General features: G+C 38.8%; 1 protein-coding gene across 2 annotated transcripts in view; it reads left to right on the top strand.

Moving 5' to 3' along the window:
• Positions 1 to 12,931, top strand: part of sh3pxd2aa (SH3 and PX domains 2Aa) — a 102,339-nt gene that overhangs the window by 83,917 nt on the left and 5,491 nt on the right. Inside the window, exons 8-13 of one of the 2 annotated variants that reach the window (XM_060860463.1) lie at positions 3,666 to 3,779; positions 6,919 to 7,002; positions 10,991 to 11,108; positions 11,697 to 12,085; positions 12,550 to 12,599; positions 12,682 to 12,801. In XM_060860463.1, coding sequence (XP_060716446.1) covers positions 3,666 to 3,779; positions 6,919 to 7,002; positions 10,991 to 11,108; positions 11,697 to 12,085; positions 12,550 to 12,599; positions 12,682 to 12,801 — 875 coding nt within the window. The remainder of the gene's footprint in view (positions 1 to 3,665; positions 3,780 to 6,918; positions 7,003 to 10,990; positions 11,109 to 11,696; positions 12,086 to 12,549; positions 12,600 to 12,681; positions 12,802 to 12,931) is intronic. The other variant, XM_060860464.1, reaches the window with a different exon arrangement.

Here is a 12,931-nt window from a genome sequence, read left to right as displayed (position 1 = left end):
TGCTGGTGTAGTAGTAGTGCAGCTGAGTGGAAAATTTGCAAATCATTTAGGGAAAATGGAAAAGATCAAAATTGTATAGATGCATAAAAAAATGTATTATTGCAAGTTTTACACTAATCCATTCTTTCTGAGGATGTAGGATCCTTTCACTAAATATTTGCCTCAATTTCCTCATGACTTTTATTTTTTTTTCAAATCTAGATCTACTCTAAAGGCTCACAACACCATTTTTTCTTGGTGAGATTATCTTATGTCTGGATTGTTGTCCTGTTCGTAAGCCGGGGTGACTGAACTCAACTGCAAATATAAAAAATATCGTTCGCATCTCATCAGTGCCATTCCTGCTGCTTAGTTTAGCCTAACTGAATAGTGCTTTTGTGGTCGAAACACAACGAACAGAGGCTGCTGTTTTGCATTCTGATTTCAATTGACTCTCTATGCTGGTCCTAAAAGGTTCCCAGTGGGGCTGACAGGTAGACAGTATCTCATTCACAGTAAGGGGACTTTCTTTACACACACACTTTTCCCTCAAACAGGGTGGCATAGGCGTCAATCAGGTGCTTGTAGTCTGTGGCTCGAATGAATTCAATCTCAAACGAGTGCTCTCCTGGTCCTTTGGCACAATCTTAATAAAACAACTTGGTGGTCCAAGAGCACAAGACCCTTAATACAAGCAGAGTAAACACAAGTATTATACAGTAAATCTCTAAGAAGTTAATCCAGGTAGCTTGATTTACAGCCACATACTTGCAAGCTGGATCAGTGCTGTTGACGTTTTTTAAATCCACTTCTGCTCACTGCAAAAAACTCTAAAGACTTAGCTCACATTATCCAGAGAAGCACAGAGATCTTTTGATCAACATTTTCCGCATAATACACACAGCACACATGAAACACTGAAGTCATAATTACAACCCAAGCTTTTTGCCCTGCTATAAAAAGAATAGCGCTGTTGGCATTAGCCATAGTTTCCATGTTGCTGGACTTTCCTGCAGTTTCAAACTGTCAGCATGCATATGTGTGCACGTTGATCAAGTTCGTTTGAATTCTGCATGCGTGTCTGATTTCAGGACTGGACATTATTTCAGGCGTGTGGGCTGGGTCGGGACATATACTGGTCTGACAGCTGACATTGTGCAAATTTCAGCACTGATTGATGACCACAGGCACTAAATCTGCTTGTTGCATGTTAACAGAAGAGCAGTTGGGCTTTCATAACACATTCAGATGTATGTCAAAAGCTGTGACGTGAATTGAACATTTGATGTAGTACGACAGAAGGGAACCTTCAAATATGATTATGGCTACATTGTTCAAGACTCTGTTTGCCTATAGAATTTTTATGAAGAAGTCCACTTGTGATTTTGCCTTTTGGGATGTTTCTGTGACGTGTTTTGTATCTGCAGCATACAGGAACATGGAATTAGATTTTCCTCAACCTAAGCAGGTTCCTCCTGTCATGGTTTCTTCCTCATATTGTTTCATTGAGTTTTTCTTTGCCACCATTGCCTCTGGCTTGCTCATTATGGATATAAACATTTTTTAGACCCTAGTAAAGATGTTTTGTGACAATGCATAGTATTAAAAGTGAACACCGAATTGAATCGATTTGCAAGAATATTATGAAGCATGTGTTTTCGGTATATGAAGCTGTTTTTAACTCACTAAATAAAATGACGTAAAATTGATACCACGTGCATCCACCAAAGACACGTGAAGCCATCCAACTACACAGAATCAGCTAGCAGACACCCAGTCAGTGATGCAACTGGCACTGTAATTCACGGGAGGGAGGGAGGGAGGGAGGGAGGGAGAGAGAGAGAGAGAGAGAGAGAGAGAGAGAGAGAGAGAGAGAGAGAGAGGGGGAGAGAGAGAGAGAGAGAGAGAGAGAGAGAGAGATCCTCCCACCCTAAGAGCACAGGGTTCAGAGTTCCAGAGATCAGAGCAAAATCTTTTCTGTAGCTCAACCCAATAGCCCATAGAACTTAATTCATTTATACAGGAAATGCCTTTATGAAGCTGTTATGAAGCATTATGTATAGCTTATCAACTTTACTCAACTGTGTCGTCTAAATAAATAGTAATTCAGTGGATACTTTAGATGAACCATAACTTAAGAAATGTTATACTTAAGAAATAAAAATTGCAATTACAGTCCATGATATTTTGAAGAATTAACAAACAAAAAAAGTGTAAAAGTCAAACTACATTAAAGCTCAGATCCTGTGACACAAGTCCCTCAGTGCCATTAGAATAGATCCCTCAGTGCCATTTTTGTTATAAAAAGGTTTATATAGTTCTCATGAATGTGATTGGAAAAGTAAGGCATAAGACTTTTCAAATAAAGTTTTACCACATAAAAGAACTGAAATAACTGCAGTATTACTTTTCCAGGCTTGGACCTGTTCACCTTTTCTCGCTGACAGCTGGTATTAAGTCAGCTCTCCAGATTTTTCCGTGTGGTATCAATTTTGCAACAATTCACTGAGTGACTTTAGGGACAGCTTTGTATTCAAGTGTCTTGAATTGAATCTGTATTTAAATAAGCTCTATAATGTCAGCTCCCTCCCAGGCTAGATTTTTGGCTTATTGTTAAAATGTGATTTTAGTCAAAAACAGACCAGAATCAAAATGTACACATATAAAGGTGGGCACGCACGCGAGCACACACACACACGATTAGTATTAATATATACATTTATATTAAACACATGAACCTTGTAGAAATTCGGAAGAACAAAAATGTGTGAATTTGTACTTGAATTAAAAAAAAAACTGACCAGTTTTTACACAGGAAATGCCTTTCAGCAGAGACATTGAGTTTGTCAGCATTTCTGTGTGTATATTGTGAATGCATAACCTCAAATGTTCCACATGGTGGCAGCTGGCTTTGTTTATGAATGACCACGGCTTTCAAAAGAGCAATTTTTAAGAAGTGTCTGCACAATAAGCATCTCAAAGCATTTCTAAAAAACCACAAGTATACCCAAAGGAGTACAAAAACCTAAAAGGTTTATAGTTTTATCACGAACTGTTGTACGTGTCTGTTTTAGAAACCGCTCTGTGGTGTGGACTGTAGTAAAGGAATACTCCAACGTCGACTCTCAACCTAACATCTGTAATGAGTGCTCGATTATGACAGACAATAGTTTTGACAATTTTCCCAAATTAAGTTAATGAATCTGCATTTCCTTGTTCCCTACTTTATTTACAATAAATCTTTATTTGGCTGAAGAGTTCAAAAACCTCTCTGGCCTTAACAGAAGTTATAGAAATCCTTAGATGTCTTCTTGGTCTTGTCCATGGTAACGACACATACACTACAGAGGCATTGGATAGAAATGGATGTTCATATGATGTTCATAATACTGTATGAATATATACAGTATATTATATAAATGCATATAGTATATCTCTCTAACATACAGTATATTAAATAAGTGCATAGACTAAGTTACTGTTGGTGTGGAATATAATCTGTGTAATGTGTACCTTAGAACATTATGAGCTCTTCTGTTCCATGCAGTAAGTGTGGAAAATCTGAATATTTTTTAACCCAGAACTCTTTAATTAGAATTTGTGAATCACATTTTTATTGTTTCTGGCAGACCGAGGAGAGTTTACTGCATGTATATATTTTCTTGTGTATGTGTGCGTCTGTGCAGGCTGGTGGTTTGTTAGTACTGCAGAAGAACAAGGATGGGTTCCTGCCACATATTTGGATGCTCAGGCTGGCACCAGAGATGACCTGGACTTGGGAACGTCTAGATCAGGAGAGGGTAAGACAGACAGACACGCACACACACACACACACAAAGTACAGGTCTGTCAAATTTTTATACACACTAAGCCACTAAGGTCACAACGGTCCTGAAAATCCCTCAAGAGCTACAGTTACATGTTGCAGTCTACCCTTCACCCATTTCTCACTATAGAACAGTTTGTCACTCTGTCTATATTTCTTCGTTCCCGCCTCAAACAGCTCGGATGAAAACCAGCCGCCTTTCACACTCATGGAGTCTGGCATTCCCTAGACACATAACAGAGGCGGTACAAGCCCACCCTTGGCATTCATCATTCCCTGTGGGAGTCACACACACACACACACACACACACACACACACACCCCTCTTTATCCCTGCACGCCCTTGTCAGTGATAGAAAAGGATTGTTGGCCAGCCTGTAAATTCCACTCCATGAAACAGAGTGGAGAAATTCTTTGCCGAAGCATCCTCAAGCCAAATGTCTAGTCACTCCCTCTGAGGATGGAGGATTTCGTCATGGTAACACAGTTTTTTTTTTTCTTGCCCTATTTCAGTGCAAATTGCGACTAATCCTATTTGTGTTGTACTCTAGTTAATCTTTCTTATATCGTGGAGGTGGCATGGAGATACACACAAATACACTACATACAGTGTGCATTTGGTCAGTGGGTGGGTCGTGCATTTGTGCCATTACACACACACACACACACACACACACAGGTGCATCTGTTGTGACTGCTGCATCTCATTTAGCAGTCAGTCACAAACATACAGACAGTGAGATTACTGCAACATGCTGAGAGTTATCCGGCCTTACGAAGTCTTTCAACACAGGCACACACTCACATAGAGTGTCTCACATTCACACGCTTTCCATTTTCCTACAGTTTCAGCTTAAAAGAACTGGAACGAACGCACACACACACACCACAGAATTTGCCATTGTGTGGTTCCTGTTGAGAATCTGTTCTACCCATTAAACTACATTTTCCCTGCTGCTGTCCAATTTGATTTAGTAAAGAGAAAAAGGTCTAGAATGAGTGTAACAGTTATAGAATTACTTACAAGGGTTCAGATTTAATTCTTTTTTTTTTCCATTCTGGGAAGAGACAAAGTAACCTACACTATTAATATGTTACTCCATTTTATGCCTCAAAACCACTGATGGAAAAATCTTTTGCCTAAAAGGCACAGGAGAGCATTTCTGTAGCGGTTAATATCTGCATTTTTACAGTGGCCTGTAGCTGTAAAACACATTAACAACCCTGAAACGCAAGAAATCAGAAAACACAACAGCATATACAAACACACCACAACAGTTGTGTGAAAACACAACAGCATATACAAACACACCACAACAGTTGTGTGAAAACACAACAGCATATACAAACACACCACAACAGTTGTGTGAAAACACAACAACATATACAAACACACCACAACAGTTGTGTGAAAACACAACAGCATATACAAACACACCACAACAGTTGTGTGAAAACACAACAGCATATACAAACACACCACAACAGTTGTGTGAAAACACAACAGCATATACAAACACACCACAACAGTTGTGTGAAAACACAACAACATATACAAACACACCACAACAGTTGTGTGAAAACACAACAGCATATACAAACACACCACAACAGTCGTGTGAAAACACAACAGCATATACAAACACACCACAACAGTTGTGTGAAAACACAACAACATATACAAACACACCACAACAGTTGTGTGAAAACACAACAGCATATACAAACACACCACAACAGTTGTGTGAAAACACAACAGCATATACAAACACACCACAACAGTTGTGTGAAAACACAACAGCATATACAAACACACCACAACAGTTGTGTGAAAACACAACAGCATATACAAACACACCACAACAGTTGTGTGAAAACACAACAGCATATACAAACACACCACAACAGTTGTGTGAAAACACAACAGCATATACAAACACACCACAACAGTTGTGTGAAAACACAACAGCATATACAAACACACCACAACAGTTGTGAAATCAGAAAACGGCATCAAAAGAAAAACAGTAAATTTGAAAAGACAACAAAACTGACAATGCCACTATGTGGTTTAAAACAGGTTAACGATCCAGAAACTAAAAACACAACACATCAAAATTCAAACACACAAATGAGAAAAGGTGACTGAGCAAATCAGTAAACACAACATTTCAACAAAACACAGCAGCAAATATGGAAACTCCACAAAAAAGCCAAAAAAAACCCAACTCAGCAAATCTGGAAACACAACAGCAAAACCAAAAATACATCATCACACATCACACAGACAGGAAGTTTACAGCAAGACAAAATACAAGTCTTGTTGAATCTACCAGTGATTTCATTAATTTCTTTCTTTCTTTAATTTTTTACATGGGTTATTTTTTTCTGCCTTTTCCTTGTGAGAGTCACATGAGAGTCCAATCAGCAAAGAGCTTGGCAATAATGTTGGCCTCCCATTTCTGTTTTGAATTAATGCTGTGTTTCTAAATTTGCTGTTTTTTTTTTTTTTGCTGTATTTGCTGTATTTTATTTTGTTGTTGCATTCTTGGTTTGTTTACTTGTTTTACACTTACAGGCCACCGTAGTATTCGTAACCACAGTGCTGCAACAAATTAGTGGTTATTTGTTGGATAGCATTTCAATCCTACAAATGTCCTACAATTCACTGCTTTTCATAGACAGCTGGTTAAAATGTCACGTCTGACAGAATATGGTCATGTTGGTGTCCCCTGATGAGATGAAACCGGGCTTAATGTCTGCACTACGTTTTGAATGTGCTTTGAGATGAACTCTACCTGCACGAGGCAGACGTTCATCACTGTATGCTGTTCCAGTACAGTGAGTTTCTATAAATGTCGTAACACATGTAACCTCCTGATCCTGCCCTTCATCCCTCACTTCATTAGAGCTTTATCCACCAGTGTCTAACCAAACAGAAACCCAACATTGTTAACAGACTTGCCATTGCTGTTCTTTTCCTTCCCCATAATGTTGGCTTCATGTTACTAATGCCAGTTTTCTTCTTCAGTTGTTCATGTTCAGTTTGTCCTTTGTCTTCCTGTTCTGTTTCTCTCCCCTGCTCTTCTCCTTTCCTCATCCATCCGTATCAGTTACTAAGCGGCGCAAGGCCCATCTGAAGCGACTGGACCGGAGGTGGACACTAGGGGGCATAGTCAACCGCCAACAGAGTCGAGGTGAACACACACACACGCATGGAAACAAGGGATATCCACATGCAGGTGGGATCATGGGTCATGGGTGTGTCCGGACACTTGCCGTGTGAGTTGGGTGCTTGCATCATGGTGTACACAGAACTATGGACACACAGTGGTTTCTAATCCTCCTGAGGAATTCCCATAAATACACTGAATCGAGGAAGTGTAAACACTGCCTTAGCAGCGATGTCCTTAGAATTTCATCAGTCTCTGGGCAGCATGTCCCCTAACCCATCGATTTCACATTCAGGGAAACCTTCTGTACCATCATTTAACAACAACTAAACAATGTCTGCATGTTCATTAAAGCAACTTCTGATAAAACAATAACATTACTGAACTGTTCTAAAAATGGTTCCTGTAAACATGCCTGTATTTTCAATGCACTTAAAACACAACCTTTCTAAATTGACAAATGCTGGCACTCTGGACAGTTTTATGACAACATTCCCGTTGTTTAAATCGCTCACGATTCTGTGACGGTGAATAAACACCTGTATGGTTCGTTTAAATTCAATGTAAATTTGTTTTTCTTTCAACAATGGAAGGCAACGTGAACTAATGAGACTATCGATTCAGCTTGCCAGCACACAGAAGTGGATTATTATTTAGGGAGCACACAGTAAAGTAAGAATTATTCTAGGGAAAAGACAAGCTATGCATGAGCACTGCGAGATAAACAACACCAACATTAAGAAGTCATGAATTTCTGAAGAACTGGTTGTTTATCTTCTTCTGTGACTTCTTGTCATCATGGTGACCCTCGATGAATGCAGCAGTGATGAACCTAAAATAGCTTGATGGCAACACATTGGTCATGTGATGTTTGTTTTCTTCACAATGGATTCCAAACTTAACTTGTTACCACAAAGACAAAGACTAACAAACAAGTTAGTGGTTAGTGGTAACAAGTTAAGTCATGTTATATTATTTGAATAACAAAGCAGTTTACGTACAATGCAATGTGTGAATCTATTTTTTAATGCCTGGGAAACAAAAATTTGCTACCATCGGTAATGTATGCTTAATTCAAATTAGGCCAAAGTTAAGGATCCGAGATGGACAGCTTTTATCTTAGAATCGCAATCTGCTCCCCAGAAATGTTATAGGACATTTATAGGACATTTCGGATTAAAATAGCTTATTATATTATAAAATATAATGCTGAACACAGTCAGCCACCACCACCTTTGTTAGCTACATATACTCACATACATCCATGAGCACAAGTACTGTACGTACACCGGACATGCACCCGCTGCCCCGGACAATTGGCAAAACTTGTCAGGACAATTGAAGTTAAAGATAAGATATGAGTTCACATATTTTAACGGGGCTGTCATGCTTTACAGTGTAGGATGTGAAGACAGATTTTTTTAGAGCATTAAAATGCCACTGCACCAACATGTTTTGTTTTTAGTTATGTGTACAAATGCCAAGAGAGAGATTAATGCAGCAGATGCTCTATCAAGCTGGCTCTATTTCATTGTTATTCCGAGGTGAGAGTTTTTCAAGTGTGTAAATTCTGCCAGGTTAAAAATATGCCACATGGCAATGTTTGGCTAGAAACACCATGGTCTGGAGTTTGTTTTTGCTTTTTCAAACTGAAACGTAATACAGTGTGGGACATTTTAGGACAAATCCAGATGTGGTCACTGAATGTGAAATTTGATTGTGACTTATCCCTCAGAGGAGGATAATTTTTTATTATTTATTTATTTAATGAAGACTGAATAGACGGCTTTGTGCTGCACAGATCTGTTTGAGTAAATACCTGTGCTGTGACCTTTTCTTATTTGGACAACACTGAAGAGTTTACAGATATTGTTGTTTCATGCTGACTCCTGTAAACTTGGATTAGAAATACTACACTAGCTAAACTGACTAAATGGAAATGTTTATACAATTTCTCTTTTGGCTGCCTCTCTACTGAATGGCCTGAATGTAGGATGTAATAATTAGATGTATCCCAGTTTGACTCTGCAAACTAGCACAAAAACAATCAACCAGTGCACCACACCAACACACAACATCCAAACCATACAAACATGCATATAACACATGGTTGTACAAAGCGGTGCAGTTTAGCAAGTACCCAAACTCGTGTTAGCATGGTAACAACTAATTAAACTTTCCTCTTGTTCTGGGGAAAAATGTGTTTGTGGTTTTATACATTGGCCTGAAGTAATGTGTGCATTGAATACATTTTGTGTGGGCAGTTTTGAGATTTATTTCAAGGTCTCTGTCTCTCTCTATGTCTGCCTGTATCTCTCTCTGTCTGTCTGTCTGTCTGTCTGTCTGTCTGTCTGTCTGTCTGTCTGTCTGTCTGTCTGTTTGTTTGTCTGTCTCTCTCTCTGTCTGTCTGTCTCTCTCTGTCTCTCTGTCTGTCTGTCTCTCTCTTTCTGTATGTCTGTCTCTCTCTCTGTCTGTCTCTGTCTGTCTGTCTGTCTATGTCTGTCTGTCTCTGTCTGTCTGTCTGTCTGTCTGTCTGTCTATCTCTCTGTCTGTCCGTCTCTGTCTGTCTCTCTGTCTGTCTGTCTGTCTGTCTGTCTGTCTGTCTCTCTGTCTGTCTGTCTGTCTGTCTGTCTGTCTGTCTCTGTCTGTCTGTCTGTCTGTCTGTCTGTCTGTCTCTCTGTCTGTCTCTCTCTCTGTCTGTCTGTCTGTCTGTCTCTCTCTGTCTCTCTCTCTCTCTGTCTGTCACCCTTGAAAAGTGTGAAACTAAAAAAGTAGTTAGAATATAAGTAGAATATAAGTTTCTATAAGTGAAAAACTTATATTCTCCTGTGCTATGAACCTTATTGAATCATGCACAAAATCTCCTCAGGTCTGTATTATTATTATTTTTTTTTTTTTGCTGGCTCGCCACATCATGCCTGCATACAAAGCTAATGTGTTCTGGACCAACCTGCCTTTTTCCACCATCTAGAACAGTCTGCACACTGCAGTACCACTACTGGTTGGAAAAAATCTAACATTTTTGCTCTCGACTCATACCCCTTTATACATTATAATAGCTGTGGTATGGTGAAGAAAGGGCTAAAAGTACAAAACTCAGATTTGGAGGGTTGTATGCTAAATGCCTCTTCCATTATTAGGGATGCTTTGTTTGGCTTTGTTTGGAGGAAGAGAATCTTTTAATACCAACAAGAAAGTTCTAGGGTGCCTACATTTGTGATCAATTTCTAATGATTTTTAAGGCCTCTAAGGCACATTACTTAGGTTGTAATACTGTATACCTGTGCAACATTTACAATTGAGAAATTCACTTGTGTACAGCTTGTAAGCTTATGTGATTATGTCATTCTTTATTCTTGCTTGAACATCTAAACAAGCAACAAATACACAAGAAAGCAACAACAGTCTGCATCAAAAATATAACAGTTAGTTAATTTTTTTTAACCCCTATTGTGTCATGGCAAGCAGTCGATTTTCAAAAAGAGGGCTGTATATCAAGCATTTCCAATAGAAAACTAAGCTGCACCTAGATATACATCTGATAAAATAGGAATATTGCATTGATGCTTGCAATGATTAGGAAAATAACCAATCATGTGATACAAAGCGTTGTTAAACATGTATTAAAGAGCAACACTTTCCTATTTTATTCATTTATTATTACATTATTAGCCAGTTATTGTACACTACTACGCTATGCCACAATCACAGTTATGTCCATAAAATTTCCCTTTCTTCTGGTGTTGAATATGGTCAAATCTGGAGCACAATATTTACAATATTGAATATCAGTCATATGTTACTTATAAAGGTGTATATATTAAAATCAAGTTTATTGTAGTCTTGTAGTTATATTCATATACTTAGCTGTAAGCAGACCCCAAGTTGTTAGCAGAGGACTTTTTCAAGACTAATGCAGAGACTTGAGACTGTGACATTGCTGAGCAAAGAAAAAACCTGAAGCAATACATTTCTTGCCTGACAATTCTTTCTCTCTCTGACTTTCTCTCAGAGGAGAAGTACATCACTGTTCAGCCCTACACCAGTCAGGGTAAGGATGAGATCGGGTTTGAGAAAGGAGTAACCGTGGAGGTCATTCAGAAGAACCTGGAGGGATGGTGGTATATCAGGTACTGTAAGCGTGGCCCTGTTGCATTCTCAGAGCAATAGTGGTTGCTATTTTATTGTGACTTTATCGGTCTATTTATGTTGCATTTTTATTGTTTAACTTCAGTTTAGCACTATGTACCTTATACTGTGGAAGCGTTTCCCACTCGCCTCACACAGCTCAAGTCTCCCGAACTCTGATCCTTTGCCTTGTATATAATTTTTTTCCCCTAAAGGGAGTCTTTCAGCTAAAGATATGAGAATGAGAATCATATACCATTTTGCCTTAGTGCTCCAATCAGAGACAGAACCTCTTTACAAACATGAATCGTCACTTTACAAACAAATTCGCTAAATTAAAAATACTACAATTAATAAAAAAAACAAAACAATTGTCCACATAAACTGAAGATACAAAGATATAAAGCTGAATACCACTTGGCTGTTGCTAGAAGTCTTCAGTGTAAAAAGATGACTTGAAGTGAACCTTTTTTGCCACCACCAGTACCCCCAACCTCCTTCACTTATTTCAACAATTTGAAAAAAATTATGATTAGTCAGTATGGATTATGGCCCTAACATAGAGTTAACTTTTGTCCATTATGTAACAGGTACTTGGGCAAGGAGGGCTGGGCCCCAGCTTCATACCTGAAGAAGCCAAAGGACGACCTCTCCCCAAGGAAGAAGACCATGACTGGCCCTGTGGAAATCATTGGTAACATAATGGAGATTAGCAATCTGCTAAACAAGAAAGCCGTCAGCGAAAAGGATGTGCAGACAGATGGAGAGGCCACTACACCAGATCGTCACATCTCCAAGAGCGAGATCAGTCTTCCCATGCCATGTGCCCCTGAAGCAGAACAGGCTTCAATGACAGCCAGCCCCGCCCCAAAGGCAGTTTTGCAGTCTGTATGTAGTGCCACCCCACAAGACACTAAGCCAAAGGCAGAGCCGGGCTCGCCTGCTATAGCAAGAGTTGCGCCACACAGAGTGGAGATCGGTAAGAATATTTACAAAACTAATCTGTCATCCTTTTATAGAACCTGATTGACATGAGGACAGTTAATTTCACATACCCTTACTGCAAATATTCCATTTAAAAGTATGTCCCTATTTTCATTTAAATAGGATTTGAAGCTATAGGTAAGCCTGACTTTCTGTGAGTGCAAGACTACTAAAAAATAAATAACATAATAATAATAATAAATAATAAGTGTGTACATGTGACTGTTGCTTGATATTAAAAAAAGCTCCATGAAATATTGTTGTTATTGAGGATGTCACTAAACCTGCTTTGTACAGAATAACTGTTTTATTTGTCTTATACAAATGACAGTCTAAGGTTTGGCTTGCTTGATTACAAAAAGATGGAAAAGTGTTTGCTAATTACATCTTTTTTATTTTATGCCTATTACATCTTTGTTATGTCTAGAGTTGTAAAATATTTTTCACTCCATTTTGAAGGATCTCCCAACCTCAGACAGAAACCCCCCCCTCGCCGAGATACAAATCTGGTTAGTTACAAATAATTATTAGTAATAATTTTTTTTAAGTGAAATTGAACAGCAGTGTAACCCTGCTTTATTGCATCTACAGGGATTCCAGCTGCCAAAGCCTCCAGAGCCCCCTACCGTGGAAACAGAGTACTACACCATTGCAGAGTTTCAGTCCTGCATCTCAGATGGCATCAGCTTCCGTGGAGGACAAAAGGCTGATGTAAGACCTGTTAGCCCAAGACTATAAGGTCCACAGTGTGATTTAAGAAAGTAAAAGGTTAAAGTTCTGTAAAAGTGGACCTTATCTCACAGACCCTCAATAGACCAAATATTAACCAGTTCTAAACCAA

This window comes from Tachysurus vachellii, chromosome 24 (genome assembly GCF_030014155.1).
Source record: "Tachysurus vachellii isolate PV-2020 chromosome 24, HZAU_Pvac_v1, whole genome shotgun sequence".
Lineage (NCBI taxonomy): Eukaryota > Metazoa > Chordata > Actinopteri > Siluriformes > Bagridae > Tachysurus > Tachysurus vachellii.
The sequence above is the reverse complement of the archived record's forward strand: the minus strand, read 5'-3'. Positions and strand labels throughout refer to the sequence as shown.